Source organism: Lepidothrix coronata, unplaced genomic scaffold, assembly GCF_001604755.1.
Source record: "Lepidothrix coronata isolate B3197 unplaced genomic scaffold, Lepidothrix_coronata-1.0 Scaffold138, whole genome shotgun sequence".
Classification (NCBI taxonomy): domain Eukaryota; kingdom Metazoa; phylum Chordata; class Aves; order Passeriformes; family Pipridae; genus Lepidothrix; species Lepidothrix coronata.
The window spans coordinates 2,064,149-2,084,225 of NW_016690318.1; the positions used below are offsets into that span (position 1 = coordinate 2,064,149).

The 20,077-nt window shown below is 38.5% G+C and overlaps 1 protein-coding gene and 1 long non-coding RNA gene across 4 annotated transcripts in view; one reads left to right on the plus strand and one right to left on the minus strand.

The window, feature by feature from the left end:
- SPRED1 (sprouty related EVH1 domain containing 1) overlaps window positions 1–20,077 on the plus strand; it is a 61,967-nt gene that overhangs the window by 23,301 nt on the left and 18,589 nt on the right. Inside the window, exon 2 of the mRNA XM_017827380.1 lies at window positions 10,604–10,778. Within this exon, the coding sequence (XP_017682869.1) occupies window positions 10,604–10,778 (175 nt within the window). The remainder of the gene's footprint in view (window positions 1–10,603; window positions 10,779–20,077) is intronic.
- Window positions 389–15,330, minus strand: LOC108503439. Of its 3 annotated transcripts, XR_001876828.1 has the most exons (4): window positions 15,023–15,330; window positions 14,675–14,767; window positions 7,442–7,565; window positions 3,988–7,143 (listed from the first exon to the last, which is right to left on the minus strand). It is a non-coding gene; the product is annotated as an uncharacterized LOC108503439 (long non-coding RNA). The 3 variants fall into 3 exon arrangements; XR_001876830.1 differs by lacking the exons at window positions 3,988–7,143; window positions 7,442–7,565 and adding an exon at window positions 389–669 and having other exon boundaries at window positions 15,023–15,326; XR_001876829.1 differs by lacking the exons at window positions 3,988–7,143; window positions 7,442–7,565 and adding an exon at window positions 12,596–13,996 and having other exon boundaries at window positions 15,023–15,326.

Below are 20,077 nucleotides of genomic sequence, written 5' to 3' on the forward strand. Positions count from 1 at the left end.
CTACTGTACCTCCTATATGTAAAGCTCATATGTGATGAATGCATTCCCAATGTTGGGTTTTGAACAAAGTCTACAGAATTCTGTCAGATGGACTTCTATGATACAGCTGGTACTTGAGACTTAAATTCCTAAATAGTGAAAAATTTGGCTGATAAATTAGAGATTGTCTGTTAGCACCACTAAAGCAGTTACTTGTAATATGCTCTTGGTCTTTTGACCTTGCTTTTCAGGATGTATAATAAAATGCTGATTGCTTTTCTTCAGCTAATAAAACAGTTAACGACTTCTCCTCGCTTATTTGGATTACTTGAACAGTATCCTTGCAGATAAGAGTACTCAAAATTCATTGCTATTTATAAAAAGGGAAAATTATTTGTAGTTCTCACTGTTTTAATAGTAGACCCTGTGCTTGGAATATGAGTAGATAAGATCCTTCTGTTGCTGGAATAAGAGAAAAAGTGTATAATAAAACACAAAGTACAAACGAAACAGCCTAATTAAGTTTCTTAAGTTTTACCTTCTCCATCTACACCCGTTTGTTCATTCTACCAGTTTAATTTCTCCTTATATTTATTGAATCGGTAATGGTCTCCTCTGTCTCTGTAAGCAGAGATATTTATTTTTCTGGTTCTGTTTCTTCAGTTATGCAGTCAGGATTCATTTCCAGTGCTGTTAAATACAAGAACACAAACATTTCTGGAATGGTTTAATGTATATCACATCAACTTAGTAAGATTTTTCAATTTCATACTTTAATCTAGGTATTTTATTATGTACTATTTTGTGTAATAGAAATGGCAAATAGCCATTTAAAACATTTTTACAGTGGATAGCATTCATTTTTGTTCAGTAAAGCTGTACAACGTAGATGTCAGAGCTGCACCAAAAAAAAAACTGTAGAGTTGTTCCTTCATGACATTTTTGTCTCATAGGTTGACTGAAGCTAAAAGACCTTTCTTTCACTCTGTCTTGGATTCTACTGTCTAAAAACCATTTTGAGCTTGCATCTTGTTTGACTTGGATTCTTGGTACTTTAATATATTTTGAACAGTTCAACTTAGCTGTCTCCAGTCTCCCTTTTCAGAACTTCCTTGTGGTGAAGTTCCACCCTAAACCCATAATTTATCACAGAATCATGGAATTATTTGCATTAGAAGGGACCTCAGAGATCATCTAGTTCCAGCCCCCTGCCATGGGCAGGGACATCTTCCACTAGACCAGGGCTCAAATCGCCATCCAAGCTGGCCTTGAACACTTCCAGGGATGGACCATTCACCACTTTTCTGGGCAACCTGTTCCAGTGCCTCACCACCCTCCTAGTAAAGAACTTCTCCCTAATGTCTAACCTAAACTTGCCCTCCATCAGTTTAAGGCTGTTGCTCTTCTGATGGTATTAATGGTTTTAAAAGTCCAAACAGGAAACAACGAGACATAATTATAACACTAAATTATCTCATTATCTCCCTGCTGTAACCCTTTGTTTAAGATTGTGTTGTTGCAAAAACAAGGAAGCTGTATTTGGTGGATCCCTTTTCAGTTGCTGAGTAGAGTGAGAGGTTCAGTGGTTATTGTATGTGTTCTCATGACTAGCTATCATTTATAAAGTGTGAATGTGTTCTTATTTTGGTCTATTACATATTTGGTGGGGAGGGGAATGCATGTGTACTTTTTATCCTTTTTCTTTGCAGCTGGTTACAATTTTCTAAACTTTTCTTCTGGAATAGCAGCAAATAATAGAACTTAAATAATCCTCATTTTGAACTGAGAGGCCTTTTAGTGTGCTATTTCGCTCTGTGTTATGTTCATGCATGACCCGTGTATTAATTACATGCAGTTTTTTGCAGAAACTTGTGAAAAGTATTACTGTAGTAGTAGTTGCCGTGGGGAATGTAGTAAACAAAGGCTTAGCTCTACCGTTTTTTAATACACTATTAGTATCCATATGTTCTGACTCTAGGCCTTGTGAATCACCTGTTTCTATGCTTAAGACTGCTTGTTAGGCTCTAATTATTACTGAGATTATCAAACATAGATCATACAATTATATATTGGCTATATAAGTCACGTTATTCACGCTGACATATGGCAAATATTAAAACCCTACTATCAAAACATTTTGTATAATCTTATTAATCGTTTGATGGATTATTGTAATAGAAATCTTTGCATTTGTTTTTCACTTGTCTGTTTCATTTTATTTCCTCTCTCCCAAATATTCATGGTTTCTTAAAACTACAGAAAAGACTGACTCAAACCACAAAGTGTGGCGCTGCATAACTAGGGAATAGTAGCTTCCTTTCGGTCAGTGAAGATACACCTTTAGAATACATTTGTAGGTTTACGAGCTTATTTTTCTTAAGGCTCGTTCAGACTTCCTTTGTTACTCTGATTTTGGTGTTATTTGTTAAGCATTTTGCAGTTTCACATGTAGTCTTTTTGTTTTGTTAGTGCAGACACACGATTTGTCTGTTCGTGCATTCAAAACATCCTTTTGGATGTTTACTGTTTTCTTACTGTGTTAAAAGGGGGAATTTGGCACTAGGATTTTCTTAGAATATAAGAAAGCATTTACTTTAAAATGCTTTCATATTGGCTGGTTAAAGTCCTTAAAAAACCAGGTCAGTGTAACTGTTGAGACAAGCTTTAGATTTAACAATATCAATGAATGATACTACAGTTTCAATTCACATAGTTTTAAAATACATGAATGTTGTTTGTATACAACATTCATTAGCAATCTCACATCTCAGCAAGGCTGTTAAAGGAAGATTATTTTTATAAGTGTGGATATGCTTTATTTGGTTCCAGATTCTGTTCCTTTTCTGTGCAGGCTGAGTGAGAAATGCCTGCCAGGAATGATCTGGACCTTTCATAAATTTCTTTTAATGTGCTAAGAATAAATTTAAATTTTGTGCTTTACTGCCTGATATCAAGTGTTGTTTTAGGTGAGTAAGGTCAATGGGCCTGGTGATTTTTTCTTCCATAATGTATTGCCAAAATATCAAGAGTATGTAGCAGCCACCATCTAAGCTCTGTATACCAACGTGCACTCGGGTCTGTATTGAATTACGCTCATTACTGATGGTCCCTGTCCCAAAGAGTGTATCATCCAGCATAAACTGACAAATTCAGACATAGTAAATAGAAAAATCCATGACAATGTTTCTGGTGTGTTAGATAAAGTATAACAGGTTTGTCCTTTATTTTTGCTAATTAAATTCTTAGGTGTGTTAGGAGGAAAATAATAGCTTTCTGGAAATTTGTGAGGTACTATTCCTAAATACAACAAGCAGTGAAATAGAATGTACACAGATGCCTTTTGAAAATAAAATATTCAGTACAGCCTGTTGTACTTTAGAGTAGCTAAGGAATGTGTTAGTTACCTTCATCTTGTCTTAGTGGCCAAGAACTTTATTACAAAATGACTTGTTGATTAATGTGTTCTCATCTCCTGTTAATGGGGTCTCCAGTGCTGCCATCTGTAATCTCAATGACTAGATGACCAATGGCTTTGACTATGAGGGGAATCTAATTGTACTTGCATACTTGATACTTGGACTTTGTGAGCATGTAAGGCTGGAGGAGAATGTCTCTGAGAGAAGAGAGAATTCTGACCTGTTCAGATACAACTATTACCTGAAAAACTTTCCATAATTTATGTTATTCTAAACTGTAGTAATCACTGCTGTTCCCAGGAAAATAAAAAGCACAACTGAATCTGTAAGCTTCATTTAAAAAAAATTCTTTCTAAGCTGGATGGATGTTGTCTGACGACATTTACTGGAAGTGTCAAGTTGTCTTAGTTGCAGTGGAATCTGCCTTAGGCTGCAGACTTGTGCTTGTCTTAAGTTTACTGAAGAACTGGAGAAAATGAAAAGCTCGTCTTCCATGGATTCTTTAGACATTCCTTTGTTTTTGCAAGGTTGGAAAGAAATGTTAACTTATCTAAGAAAAAAAAATCCTAAGCCTTTTAACCTCTTTCTCTTGTTTTATTTCTGGACTCTTTCATCTTTGTCTATGTGTTTCCATGGTAAGCAAATCAAAATTAATATATGGCATCAGTACCCAAGAGCTTGGTAAGAAACTTATGGCTGTCAGCTTTTAAAAATGAGACAAAATCAGGGTTTTCTGGAGGAAGCCCATTAAACTTGGGGGGCACAGGAGTACCAGGATCTGAGTACTCAAATTATTTATAAGTTATCTGTCTAAAATTGGATGGAATTTAATCCAGGAGTCCTTCATATCAGCAGTCCTCTGTTGTAAAGCAAGCAGCTGTGGGAAGTATGCTATTTATGTGGTTCTGCTATACATGTCCAAAACCTGTAGACCAATCTTTAAATGTTACTTTGATTCTTTTTAACTTCTGTGGGGAAGGGTAGAAAGAAAAATAAGATTGTTTGGGTTTTTTATTTGATTTTGTATTTTATATCAGATGCCATTTTCTGTAACACCAGATGGTGTTACAGAATCCATTCTATTAGGAAAACTGCAGTTTCTCTAAAAGAGATGGAATCCAAATATGCGTTGTCATCTTTAGTCTGCTAAAATATTACTTCATTTAACACACGCTCATCGATAACATACAGAACTAACAGAAACTAGCTACAATTATTAAACAAGAAAAGATGCTGGGGAGCAGAGCTAAAATGTTGTTCACAGAAATGTCAAATACCTACTTTGTATGTAATTTTGATGGTTTTCAGATCATCTTAACAGCTTCTCCATTCTTCATGTCCTCTTGTGCTTTGCAAAAGTGCTTACAGCAGTAGCCATTCTTCCTTGCAGCATTGATTACTTTACATGGTCACAAATCTTAAATTGTCTGTATTAAAATAGGAGCATTAGAGCTCCATTCCTATTTTTTAATTTTATTTTTTTTTTATTCTGATGTTGTGTCCAAGAGAATACTTCATGAGAGCAGTATACTGTTCTGACAGTTTCCTGTTCTGGACACTTGTTCATTTGTATCTCATTTTCCCTTTTGAATTGTAGGTACACTGTCTAATCCCTTATTTAATAAGCCTCTTCTGCTAAATAATAATTGTAATCATGTACTTCAGGCTCTTTCAGGATACCAGTTATCCCCTCCTTATGTAATACAGTTTCCCATGTAGCTTTTCCCTTTTATGACTTTGGTTTCAAGCCATTTTGCTTGGTAGTTCAGGTTTCTGTAAGATTTTTTTTGTTGCTGTTGTTATTTTCGGTTTGGGGTTGTTTTTTTTTGTTTGAGCAGTAATGCTTCATTCCGGTTTTTTGGCAAAATCCAAAGCTCTTCAGTAAATCAGTGTAGGTATCAATATCCTAAATGTAACAGCACTTGTATGTAATTCTCCCTGGAAATACTTGTCTTTGCTTGCTAAACTCCTCACAGAAATAAACTTCCTAGGCATAGTGGCCATGTATGGTTGCTGTTTACTCTGAAGAGTACCTTTTGCCTCTTTTTTTAAAGGAGAAAATCTGCCAAGTTTTGAGTTCTACCAGTGTAAGAGTTTGGTGTATACTCTGATTTGCTGGTATAATTTTGAGAGGAGAAAGGTAATAGTCACGTTAGGCAGAGCCTCACGTAGCTGCTATTACAGCAATTTCCTCTTTGTTAAAAAATATGTGCTGTCATATGTTTTCTTGATGTAAAATATGTCTTCTTTAGTACTTGTGTTATATTTGCATCTCTTTTGCTTTAGCCAAGTCATTAATGTTTTGTGCTGGTGGCACTCATTCTCTAAACCTTTAGTAACAAGGGGTTTATAACATCAGCGGTGCACTGATACACTCATGTGATACTGGTGACATTATTTTGTTTTTCTAAATTGAGTCAATACTCAAAAAAGGCTATCTGCAAGTAAAACAGACTTTAGCTAAATGGTTTGGTATTATGTACTCCTGAGCACTTCTCTAGCTGAGAATCATAAATCTTCTGCTAAGCTTTTTGGATAATAAGAACCATAAAAAGCCAAGTGTGATTCATGTATGCTCTTTGGGTAAGGCTACAAACACAGAAGGATATTGCACCAGAAGTTGGAAGGGTTAAAGTACGTGTGTAAAGTGCCAGTCAAAGGTAAAGAACCTTGATCCATGACCGTTTCACATTTGCAGATCAGCCTGGAGCTGTTACTTGCATGCCAGCAAAGATAGTGTAATCTCATAGCAGAGTGTGTCACGATTTTTCAGAACACCTTTTTTTTTTCCCCCTTGTCAGAAGTGTTTAAATAGCAGTTGTGCGCAGTGACAACTCTTGCTTCGAAGTATCATGAATTCTCATAAATTAACCCATATTGGTTATATTTATGAAATTGTATTTTATTGAAATTGCTGTGCTTTGAAATATGATATTAAATTTAAAAAACAAAATAATAATTGATCTTGGAAGGCACCTCTGGAGTTCATCTTGTCCACACCTGCTGCTCAAGGAAGGGCCTCCTAAAGCAGATTACCCAGGACTCTGTCCAGATATCTTTTGAAACTCTCCAAGTATGGAGACACCACAACTTCTCTGGACAACCTGGCCAGTGCTCAGGCATCCTCGCAGTGAAAAAGTGGTTGCTGATGTTCAAATGGAACCTCCTGTGTTTCAGTTTGTGCCCGTTGCCTCTGGTCCTCTGACTGGGCACCTCTGAAAAGAGCCTGTCTCCATCCTCTTTGCACCCTCCCTTCAGGTATTTGTATACACTGATAAGATACCCACGAGTCTTTTTTTCTTGAGGCTGAGCAGCCCCAGCTCCCTCAGCTTTCCCTCATATGACAGATGCTTCAGTCCCTTAATCATTTTTGTTGCACTCTGCTGGACCCACTCCGGGAGCTCCATGTTTTTCATTATTTGGGAGCCCAACACTGGACACAGCTCTCCAGATCTGGCCTCACTAGTGCTGAGAAGAGGGGCGGGATCACCTCCTGAGACCTGCTGGCAGCACTTCTAATGCAGCTGGGATATTGTTGGCCTCCTTTGTCCCCAGGGCATGTTTTTGGCTTATGTTCAGCTTGGTATCCATATGAAAGTTGAGGTCCTTTTCTGCAAATCTGCTTTCCAGCTTTGAAAGAAACCATATTTTTATCAAATCTAAGAGGGTCATTTTCTCCTATGGTTCAGTTTAGAATTCCACTTGCACATCCAGGTTTCTTGATGGTAACAATAGGAGCTTTATAGTACTAAAAAAAAAAATTTGCAACTTGATGGCAGGCAAGAACTGGATTTTCATTTATAAGATATATACAATATACAGTATATATACAATATTATACACATATTATCTATGTGTATGCTATCTTCCAATTGCCTTATTTAAGTTTTAATAGGTTTAGCATTCAAACGTATGCTGTACTGTTCAGTAAGTCTTAACTACTAGGGGGAAAAACACTGTAGATAACTTTTTTTTTTTTCTTTTTCTCCTTTATCTCGATTTATAACTTCCTGTAACCACAGAATACTGTACTCTTACGTCCTTACCTGAGGCATTCGGACATGAGAGAGAAGATCTGTTTCCTTCGTTGTTAGGAACTGATCTTGGACGATATTCTTGTCCCCACTTTTCACTGGTGCTCAGCACTGACTTTTGGGAAGCAGCATCCTCCTATGGCCAGAATACCATTTCCTGTAAACCTTGCTCTGCCTCAAGAGCAAGTGACCACAAGCAAAATCAGGGAGTCTCAGGAAAAGCTGGCTGCAGTACACTAGGTTTGGGCCTGCAGTTGCATGCTGCTCTTCATGCTCCATTTCCCATGTTCGTGGTAGCTCCGGTAAAAGGCTTCATAAGAGCAATGCTCAACTGATTGCCCTGTTTTTTTGGTTTTTCTTTTGTTCAGGTATTCCTGATAGAGCTACTAAACATGCAGGAGGAAGTAAAAACGTTAGACTGTGTTAGCAAAACACTGGAGCCTTGTCTGCCCTTTTTCCCACAGCTAAGCTAGACCAGCAGTTTAGCAATTTGTTGTGAAGTTCCCAGGAGTAGGTGGGGTTATAGTACTTACAGATAAAAGACATCTGAGTGCTTTTGGTGACACCAGTAGTGAGACGGGCAGATGCTGTTTTGTTTACAGAGGATTTTGGAAATGGAAATCATTTATAAGTCCTGCCACTGCATTTTGACTAATTGCAAACCAGTTGTATTGTCACTAAAAATAGCATTTGTTACCAATTGTAAGTTCCATTCAAATATAAAAAATAATGTTAAAAAACAGCCACCAACAGAAACTAAAAAACTAAAAAATCTCTTTGTAGTCTTTGGCATTGTTGCAAGTAAAGTAATGAATTTATCTATTTAATTTACAGGGAGGTTGTATGGAAAAACTATTTCAATTTAAGAGGTTATTCATTAAATATTACCTGTTGGGGAATTTTATTTTGGCTCTTGCACTAATGCAGTGGATTTGGTAGCCATTTCCAAAATATTTGAAAGCATAAATGTTTAAAACCACTTGGAATATATGGGAAGCAAAACACAAGATTGTTAATTAGACTAGACATCTCAGTATAGGGAGGGGGGGAAAACCCCAACACTGACAGGGTATGATAAAGAAACCTCCATCTTTACATCTTCTTAGCAATTCTTGGAAAGAAAATTAATGTGGAGTGTAAAGTTTCATTTTAGGAAAAATTAATATGTTATAGTTTAAGTTTTCTTATGTAACCTAAGGGAAGTTCTGTGATATCCCTAAATAATGTTTAACTCTTGCTGCAGTCTGTTGATATACAAAAGAAAGCTCTAATATTCAGATTTACAACCAAATTTATAGAATTAATAACTTCAGAGCTAAATTTGTGTTTCACTTAAATGGACAATAGCAAAAACAGTGTGTAGGCTTAACCAGTTGGTGCATCCTGTTTCTTACTTTTTCAGAGAAAAGTCCCCGTGTCCTCAGTTTCTGTCAGAAGAGGCTCTTCTGAGAGAAATGAGACGAAAGACTACCTGTGTCTGAAGTGTACAACTACAGTTTGAACCTGTATTGGAGTGAATAGGGTGATAGAGACCAATGAATGAATGATTCAACTTTCAGTAACAGGATTAAGCATCAAGATGTAGCCATTTTTGTTTGCTGATATTAGAATTGCGATAGATGCATACAAAGAAGGATTGGATTTTTCTTCATGATATTTGTCTGCTGTGTTTCAGTAGTTACTGAAGTAAGTTGGTACAGAAATGGTGAGAAACACTGACTGAACTGTCATTTTAACTGTGATTTTTAGAGAGAGGAGGGGGCTGGGATTTGCTTGGAGGGGGCAAACAAAATCTATTAATAAATTCAGCTGCCTGTAAGCTAAAGATTTATAATCTTGTTTTATTTTCAGTTTTGAAAACCATTATGTATTTAAGCTTAGATGCTTGCAGCAGAATTCCTTTTTATATACATATATATATACACACACACACACAAATGAATCATATGTGTGAATCATATGTGTGTGTGAGAATGTAATATATTAATTACACAAAAAAGCCTACCTTGGTTATTTTAGTATAGTTGGGGGAAAAAATAAAGCAGTGATCTTTTAAAAGTACAGTAGCTTGGTGAATGGTTTTATCACAAGTAATTTTGTACAGAAGGAATAACTTTGTCCTCTTCTAATATTTCCTTTTCAGCCCTTAAATTCGACATCACTAATGCCAGCTGGCATAAGTACTTAAACCCTCAATCCAGAATATGTTGCAAAAGATAACATGAATCATATTTAAGGTGTTTGAATATTCATTCATCAACTGTTACATTCACGCAGTAAACCATACTTCGAATATAGGATCTTATAACATCCTTGGTAAACCATGGGGTTTTCCAGCTGATATACTGGCAAATTCATAATCAAAATTAAAACTTGTTATTTAATTTAAAAGGAAGAAATAAAAGGAGAGAGAGAGAGAGATCACCAAAACCTCTTTTTCCTTTCTGAAAAAGCGATTTGGCTCCTAAGTAATGACCTGATAATCATTTGTGTATTTTATAAAAATGTTAAATGATGGGAAAAAGCTGTTCAGTTGTGAAATGCTTTCACTACAGGAGAGAACCAGCTAGTAGATACTGCAAATAGTGATTTTAAGTGTCTGTAACTGGTTCTGTTGTTGAACCCCACAATGGGCATGTCCCGACCTACCCTTGCAAAGGACAGGTTATGTGTGTGGGGAGGAGGGATGGATGAAGGGAAGCAGGGTTTTCTGGCTAGAAGCCTGTTCGTGTTTAGATTTCAGTGACAGAAGGCCTGACCTCTTTCTGCTTTCTTGTTCTCTTTTCTATGCAATTTCATGGTGACTGACTGGCTTCATGATTAGTCTAAAATAAATCGGGAGTTGATTCTTACTCTCTTCCTGACCCTCTAGCTAGATTACTGACTGAAGTTTTTAGAAGGATATCAGTTTTGACTTGGGAACTATATTCTCTGGTTAAGTTTCTTTACAAGAAATTACATGTAAGCTCCAAAAAGTCCTAATGAAGTCATAAAAGTACAGAGGAACATTTTTTAGAGTGTGGTCTATGGGTTTCTTCTAGGATGACAGTTGTGGAAAGACAGTGTTAATTATTGTGACCTTGGTTATGGGTTTGTTGTTTTGTTTTGTTTTTAACTAGACTTCGCTGGTTTCTGTTTTTGGAAAACTAATTTCTTCTTTTGCCTCTCTTTCAGTAATAGTTATGCACGAGTGCGAGCTGTGGTGATGACCCGGGATGACTCAAGTGGTGGATGGTTACCACTTGGAGGGGGTGGACTAAGCTGTGTCACAGTCTTCAAAGTCATTCCCCAGGAAGAGAATAGCTGTGCTGATTTTCTTATCCATGGAGAACGACTCAGGGATAAAACGGTAACAATTTGCATCCATTTAATGATCACAGTTGTCGGTGGAGGTTTAGGGTGGATATTAGAAAAAGGTTCTTCATCCAAGAGGGTGGTTGGGCACTGGAACAGGCTCCCCCGGGAAGTGGTCACAGCACCAAGCCTGACAGAGTTCAAAAAGCTTTTGGATGATACTCTCAGGCACATGGTGTGACTCCTGGGGATGGTCCTGTGCAGGGCTAAGGGCTGGACATGGTCCCTTACAACTCAGCGTATTCTGTGATATTAAAACTACATGGGACATAAGTATAGATGCTTGCTTATTGTTACCTGTAGACTAGAAAGTAAATTTATAGTCTCAGACTCATGCTGTTGATGAGCTTTTTTGTGTCAGTGATTATATACCTAAAGACCAATTGTTTGTTTTAGGTGTAACGCCATGCTTAAGCACATTGATCTTTTAGAAACTTTACGTATTTTTTTCATTGCAGATTTCCACTCATTTGGGGAAACATTTTGGTATTTTTTTTTTCCCAGTGGAGTGTTAAGTCTTGTTATCTTGTTTATATACCAGTGATACTACATAATATGAGTGTCGGAAATGAGATCATTTCTTAAGAACATGAAATCAGAAGGAATTCCTCAGTAATGGTTTGGCTGGTTGTGGAATTTGACTATGACAGAAAGTAGCCATTTGACATGAGAACAACTTTGTATTGTAAGAGAGCTTAAGCAAACAGGTCCAAGAATTGCTCTGTTTTGGTGAACACACAGACAGTATTCATTCCTCAGCTACCTAAAATAAAATCCCACCAATAAATGTGTCTTAAGTAGCATCATGAATATCAGCCTCACAAAAGGAAAACTGGTGTAGAATCTGAGCCATTTCCACATGCAGACCTATGGAAGACAAAATGGGCTTACTAAGAATTGCTTGGATACTTGTGTACCAAATAGGTTTCTGAATGAGGCTGTGTCTTATTGTGGAAACAAAGAGACATAGAGAAGGCACAAAAGCTCCATCTTAATGACTTTCATCAAGAACTAATTGTTTTCTACCAATGGATTTTGACTCCTGTATTAGCTTAAAAGGTAGAATTACCTTACACCATATTGCTGATCCTTTCTCAAGCATACCAGTTTCTCCCTTGAAGCAGGGCTGCTGAGTTTCCTGCCTTGGCTGTGACTATTGTAGGAAGAGAGCATATAAATAGAAATTCTGCTGACTCAGTTGTTTCAGCGAGGCGTAGTGCTATTAGCAGAGTACCCTGTGTTCCCGCACAGCTATGTGCACCTGCAGTTCCTTCCTCACTTTGCAGTAGTTCCCCTTAGAACTTTTTTTTTAGCCTTATTGAGGCTGTTTTTTGAGAAGCTTAATTGCATTTAGAGATACTTGATAATTTTCTTTTAATTCTTAATACTTGGAACATTCACAGCTTGCCTTAAGAATTTGAGGGTAATAAAATGCTCAGAACTGAAGGCTGGTTTAATGTTTCGCCTGCATGCATATGAAAATGTCATGCCATCAGTGTCCTGATCTGTTTGCACTCTGCTGTTTCCCCTGAGCAAGCCTTGTTTTGTTTCCACTTCTGGTAGAAGGTTTTAAATGTTTCTGCTCCTCTTCCTGTCCAAAATCAAGTTCATGTTAGCGTGAATACATTTTCCAAAACTTTATTGTCTTGAACAGTTTGTTTTGATTTGGGGGTTTTTTGTGTGTTCCATCCTGTGTCCATCTGTCCTCCCCCTGCTTGCCCCCAAATGTGACCTCTGCTAGTCTGTCAGGGCAGATTGTGATCTTGCTGCAGTTTCAGGAAGTTGCTGTTGGAAATCAGCCCCTCAAAAACACAGGATAGAAGATAGAAGAAATGAAGCTAGGAAAAACATCTCTCCAGTGTATAGTGAATAAAAAGCTCAGAGAACTAACAAATACGGATTTAGTGTGTGGGGAAGAATACTGGGAGAGCGAGAGATTCTTTGATAACTGAGTAAAAGGACACTATGTGTACACATATTTCCACAGACATCAGATAATGTGCTTATAAGCAACAGCTAATGTGTAATGAATTAACAACAAAGTTGTATGTTATGCAACAAGACCTCTCTCAACATAAAAGAAACAAGATCCTACACCAAGATATGCAAGGTCATCTTTAGGTCGTGAGGCTTATTCAGAAGGGCGGTAGGTAGCAGGGACTGAAAGACAAACTCTGTTGGACAGGGATCTAGTCACTGATTCTAGAATTGTTCTGATCCTTATGCTTGCAGTATAGTTAATGGTTTTACATTTGTTCTTAGGATATTCCTGTGGAGTCACTGTAAAAGCACATTTTTTAACCTTTTCCTTAGTAAAGCCAAACAATTGAGTTTTTAGTCCAAATAGAATTGACAGTTGGCTATTATATTTCATAATAATGATACATTTTATTTTTTATTTAAAAATAAAATAAAAATGGAAGTTGTTATTGTATTTGCTATGGATTAGAGACCAAATACTGTGATCACCTTGAGATTTTGAAGAACTGTTATACTGAATCTGCTGTTTCTGTACTCCATTATCACTCTAATCTCATTTTAGAATGCCCTTGGTAAACCTGTATGCCTGAATAATCTTTGAAGTTATCATATCACTGTTTAGTTGGTTGCTCTGCCATTGTATTTGTGAAGAGAAAGTAACAATATTTTTTTTTTAAACAACTTCGTAAACCATTTTGAACACATCAGTTATTCAGACTTAGAACACTTAAACATTCAGGAATGTTTAATCTATTGTAATAACTAGAAGTCATTACAGCTTAGTCACCTGGACCATGGTTTTCAGTTCACTCACTTCTTTGCAAGGTACATACAGCTGTTTCTGAAAATACTTATGTGGATTATAAAAGAAAGTCATCTTTACAAATGAAGTTCCCCCCAAGTCACATTGTATATTGTTAAAATATCTTCCAAACTAGATTATATTTTGATTTCCTCTAGCCAGTAAGTCTTTTCTTTTGGGAACTGGAAAACCTAGAGTGTAGAACTTGGAGCACTTTTCTGGGACACAGGGAAGCATAGGTTTTGAAATACCTGAGGTTACAGAGCAAATGGAATTCAGGCTTTTACCTAAGATACATGGGAATCATAATGCCAGTGTAACTGTTTAACCTATGTGTCAATAGAAAGGTGGAATTCATTCCAAAGCAACTCGAAATCCACAGGTGAGGTGTTTGATGGACGTATTTTCCAGATACCTTTTGAATGCTTGTGCTGAAAAGGAATGAACTAGCTTTAGTTCCTGCTTCTCCAGGTGCTGCTTCTGACACTACACTGCAGTTCCATTCCAATGTGCCAGATATTTCCATATATTTTATAGGCTATGCAGGCATTTAATTAGGAGTGTAGTTCTCCGTCTGTAAGTCAGCTGTATAAATGAAATACTTCTGGACTGAACTTCAAAATATTGAAGTTCCTTGTTGGAGAGGGTTCTCATTGTTTCTTTATATACCTGAGAGTTAGGTTGCTATGAGCCCTTTTGTGAATGAGCTTCAGACTACATGTAGAACGTCCAAACTTTTTGTGCAGTACAGAGCTATTTAAAACATCTTGTGGCATTCCCAAAAAGCATCTTATTTATCTGGGAAGAAAATCAAAGTGGTGGCACCATTGCATTTAATTAATGAGAAAGAATGTTCCCTGCTAATTTGATCAGGTTGTTTAGATCCGTGTTGGAATGTAAGGGTATTTCGTGAAGCCTTTATTTACATAATTACACATTTCCTACTTTATTGTACTCACCTTCCTAGATCTGGTTCCAGCCAGTCTGCTTGGAACAATTGCACTCCATCCCAACCTTGTCAGGTCTCCTGCTCTCACTTACTGTGTTTACAGTGGCTCTCTTCTATCTTAATAGCACTAGTGTTAAACATATGTTGGGCTCAAACTTACAGGTTTTTAGGCTTTGGTGAATTTTACATTCTTGAATGAAAAGTCTGGTAGACTTCTGTTTTCTGCTCCAGTCCTTTGCCATGCAAGTTTTTACTGAAGGAGAGAAGAAAAAAAAGAAAGTACTAGTATCTTTTGGATCATGAGTCAGGAATGACAAAGTTTAAAATCTTTCCTTTGAAGAACAGGTAGTTGTGTAAAGGGAGAGATACAAAGCTAAAACTAAATATAAATACCATTCTTGTCTAAAAATCTGCTGTTTAAAAACTTAATTGTTTACTTTTTAAATTACTTTTTAAATTGGCTTTAAAGTTTGAGAAAAGATTGATTTTGATGAACTGTAATACAAACCTTAGATCATCTTGATGTTTGACCTACAGTTTTTGAGTTTTCTCTCAGCTGAGGCAGGTATGAAGTCTTGCTTATATGGATTCTTCTATCTGATAACATGTCAATTTTTATGTCAATTACAATTTTGGTGCAACAGATTTTTCCCTTTTCCGTACCCTTTCACTTGTATCTATTGTGTTAACTTCATGCAGCTTTAGATGTGAAAAATCACTGTCATCCTGTGGTGTATTGAGGCACAGACTCAGGGGGGTGAAGCTGAGACAAGTTTGTTGGGGTCGTAGCCCCTTTTATAACCCAACACCAACAGACAAACATACCTTATAAGGTAAAAACTGTGACTGCAGCATCTGATTGGCTGCTAGCTGTCATGGCAGTTGAAACGGCAGGTTTTGGACTTACAGCTCACTCCTGTAATGAGTTACTCTGTTCTCTGCCACGATCTGGGTTTTTTTCAGACCCTGTTTCCCACAAATCCCCCTTTTTTATTATTTTTTAAGAAAACTTGTTCAATTGTAAACATCGTAAACATTGTAAACATTTCAATACATGTAGTCATCATCATGGCTAGGCTCCGCGAACGAAGATTTGGGAAGGACTCTACCCACATTTACTACAAGTGTGCTGGTGACTAAAGAGGCCAATGCGAGATAGACAAGTCCGGTTACAAAAGGCACAGCAGAAAGACTCCTTGGATGGTATCAGCAAGACACGATTCTTTGTGTGTTGTCTTTTCTCCTCGAGAGTGATCCTGTGTGTTTTCTCAAAAGAAGCAGCAGCGTTATAGATGGTGTGTCTCCAGACCTCCCGATTGGAGGCCAGAGTAGACCAGTTATGCTGATCAATATGGCCAAGGTTGAGATGTTGTTTCAGGGAGTCCTTGTATCTTCTCTTTGGGGCTCCTCTCTTGTGGCAGCCGGTGGCAAGTTCACCATAAAGCAGGATCTTAGGGAGGCGGTAGTCCTTCTTACTTGAGACGTGTCCTGCCCAACACAGCTGTGTTCTCAACAACATGGCCTCAATACTTGTGGCTGCTGCTTGTTCTAGAACAGATGTATTAGTCACATAATCTGACCAGTGGATGTTTAGGATTGTATGGAGGCAGCGTTGATGGAAGCGTTCTAGGAGATGCAGGTGGTGGCGGTAGATGACCCATGATTCGGATCCATATAAAAGAGTGGACAGCAGAATGGCTCTGTAAACACTGATCTTTGTACTTTTCTTCAAGTGTTTATTTCACCAGACTCTTTTATGGAGTTTTCCAAAAGCTCTATATCCCTTTGCTAACCTGTTGTCTATCTCCCCATCAATCTTACCATCCAAGGAGATGAGGCTACCTAGGTAATTAAACTGCTGGACTGATTTGAGCTCTGATTGGCCAATGGTGATATGGGGATGACAGAAGATTTCCTGAGGTGCAGGTTGATAGAAAACTTATGTCTTCTTTAAGCTGACTTCCAGCCCAAAAAGCTCAGCAGCCTCAGCAAAGCGGGATGTTAAACGCTGCAGAGCTACTTCTGTGTGGGCGACAAGGGCGGCATCATCAGCATAAAGCAGCTCCCAGAGAAGATGATTTAAGCTCTTAGTCTGGGCCTTCAGTCGTCAGGTTGAATAGGTTTCCATCGGTACAATATTGAATGTAAATACCGTCTTCTTCATCGAGGTCTGCCATGGCCCTTTGGAGCATCATGCTGAAAAAGATTGTGAATAGGGTTGGGGCAAGAACACAGCCTTGTTTCACACCATTGGTTATTAGAAAGGGCTCAGAAAGTGCGTTGCCATAACTGACTTGGCCGTGCTGATCCTCATGAAGTAAGATGATCATTTTAAGTGTTGCAGTTTGAGGGGTTTCTGGGGGGTCACTGCCGGCCGCTCTGTGAAGGTTTTCAGGGCTGGAATCACCCCCCCCGCCGCCCATCCCTCGTGGCAGGGACAGGCGGCGGAGGTACTTAAGCCAGGAGACAGAGACCACGTAGCACGCAGGGAATCCAGCAGCGAAGAAGAGACTTTATTCAAATTTCCCGCAGCTTATAAGGGCTGCTGGGCCAGGATGGGATTGGCCATTTGGCTAGCCAGTGCAAGGAGACAATATAATAACTATGGCAACACAGAAACCAATGGTAGACAAGTGAGTTAACAACTTCCAAACCCCAGCATCTCACCCTTTCTTATTTATAATAAAGACACCATTTGTAATTTTCATGGGATTTAACAATGAAGATTTTTTAGTTGAACCTGGGGTAAAAGTTGATATAAAAATGAGAAAGTGAGTAAGACGATTTTTATTGAACTTGGGAAATCAGGTAACTTTAAAATTTATGTTCCTATTATAAAAAGAGAAATCTCCAAATTATATTTTACTTGAGTCTGTTTGGGTGACTCTACCCGAGCCTGTTAGGGAGGCTTCTGACCCGAGCATGTGTGGGTGCTCAACCTGAGCCAGTTAGGGCAGCCTCAGCCCTGGTTACTGACGCATCCTGATCAACTAGGCTAGTCCTTGGGTGTGTCAGGAGACCGTTCCACCGCGTATACCCCTTATATAGCTTAAGGCTATGGGGTATATGAGTGAGTGGTTGACCCAAGAGTCTTTCATCTTGGGGAACAAAGTTATCTATTCCAGCTGTAATAACTTTGGGAACCTGTGTGGGGGTTCAGCCCCAAATATCCCCCTCGAGGAATATTCGCCTTTTGAGTGCCTTCTGTGTGTGGAGATTTCTAAATTAATAATAAAGAACAAAAATGTGAATTTGTTATTAAACAACAAGGAAGAAGTGGATCTTAATGTTTATCATTATAACATTTCTATAGGTTGGAGATAATACATACATTCCCTGTTCTCAAAGCAATTAGGCATTGCTAAGGAAAACTCATAATTGTTTTTGAAAAACTGTTACAAATACTCTCGAATTGGTTTACATTATAAGACAACATCACTTATTTAAAGAAAGACTTGAAGTAGTTGTTAAAAACTGCAAGGTTACCTGTGCTTCGCTGTGGTTAGCTGCTTGCTTCTTTTCCCTCCCCCCTCCTTTTTTTTTTTTTGGAAGCGGAGTTGGGCTGGGGGGGGTGTTGTTGGGTTTTCTTTGTTTTGCTGGTCATGGTGTGCCTGTTAGAGATATGTAGAAGTGAAGCAATCTGGTAATTAATGCGTTGCCATAAGTGACTTGGCCGCGCTGATCCTCACGAAGTAAGATGATCATTTTAAGGAACTTGGGGGGACATCCTAAACATTCCAAAATCTGCCATAGACCTTTTCTGCTCACAGTTTTGAAAGCCTTGGTGAGATCAACAAAGGTTACATAGAGACCTGTGTTCTGTTCCCTACACTTCTCTTGCAGTTGTCTGAGAACAAATACCATGTCTGTGGTACTCCTGTTGGCTCTGAAACCATATTGGCTTTCAGGTAGAAGTTCTTCTGCCATAGCAGGTATTAGTCTGTTCAAGAGTATTCTTGCCAGGATTTTGCCAGCAATGGAGAGCAGAGTAATACCACGGTAATTTGAACAGTCTGATTTAATACCTTTCTTCTTATACAAGGTGATGGTGACTGCAACGTAGGTCTGATGGTAGTTCGCCTAGTTCCCAACAGCACACCACAAACTCGTGAAATTTAGTATGGGCTGCATGGCCCCCATGTTTCCAGACTTAAGGTGGAATTCGATCAACTCCAGCTGCCTTGCCAGTTTTCACCTGCTGTATGGCCTTAAGAGTTTCTCCCATAGTAGGGACAATGTCCAATTCATTCTTCACTGGTTGCTGTGTAATGCACTGAATTACTGAGTCTTGCATTACATGGCTAGTACTGAAAAGAGTCTGAAAGTGTTCAGACCTACGATTCAGAATGGAGATTTTATGTGTGCGAAGCACCTGACCATATGCGCTGAGTGGGGGGCTTTGGACCTGGTATGTAGGCCCATATGCTGTTTTCAAGGCCTCTTAGAATCCTCTGTGATCACCTGTATCTGCGCATAATTGAGTTTTTTCAGCTAGATTGATCTACCACTTGTTCTGGATGTCACAAAGTTTCTGTTGGAGCTTGCTGCATGCAAGACAAAAGACTGCTTTTCTTACATGGCAGGATGGCAGTGCAAGGTGTCCTTGGTGAGCAGTTCTCTTCTTCCTCAACTATTCCTGGATCTCTTGATTGTTTTCATCAAACCAGTCCTTGTTCTTCTTGAAGGAGAACCCTAAGGATTCTTCAGAGGACTGCAGGATGCTATTTGAATATATTGCCAAAGTGTTTCAGGAGAGGAATCTATGGAATGATCTTCGAGCCTAATTTGAAGGTTTGCCTGAAAGCTGTCTCTCCTTGTAGCTGATTGAAGACCGTTAACTTGGAGTCTCCTTCTTGGAATACCACCCCTTTTTGGTTTGAACTTAAGGTTGAAGTTAAGTTTACAGCGCACAAGTCGACGGTCTGTTTGGCATTCTGCACTAGGCATCATGCAGGTATGATGAACATCGCAAACATCTCTGTCGCACCAAGACATAATCGATGAGGTGCCAATGCTTGGATCTAGGATGCATCCAGGTTGTCTTCAGACTATTTTTCTGCTGAAAGATCGTGTTGGTGATGGTGAGCTGCTGCTCTGCACAGAATTCTGGCAGAAGGCATTATCGTTGCAGTTTCCAATGCCATGCTTGCCTAATACTCCTTTCCAGGCTTCCACTGCTCCTTCTGCTTCTGCAGCTCCTCTCTGGAGCTGGCATGAGCTTGCAGAGTCTTAAAAGCTACCGTCCATGTTGTTAATAAAGTTTGTTATTTAACATGGGATTGGCTTTCGATGTCCACAACAAGAGATGTTCTCAACTTTCTTCCTTTACTGTTTTCCCATATTTTTTAAGGATTTCAGCAAGGGCTTGCAATACAGCTTCTTGCTGTTTAATTAAAGGGGTTCCCATTTCGTTCTCAGCTGCTTACCTTATCGTCCAGCGTAAGATAGTTAAGAGCTCTTTTTCGTTGCTTCCTTTCAGTGCTTTTTTTCTTGTGTGCAGCTGAGCTACACCACCAGAGAAACAGCTACTTTCTTTCATGCCTCACATTGGGCGCCATTTTGT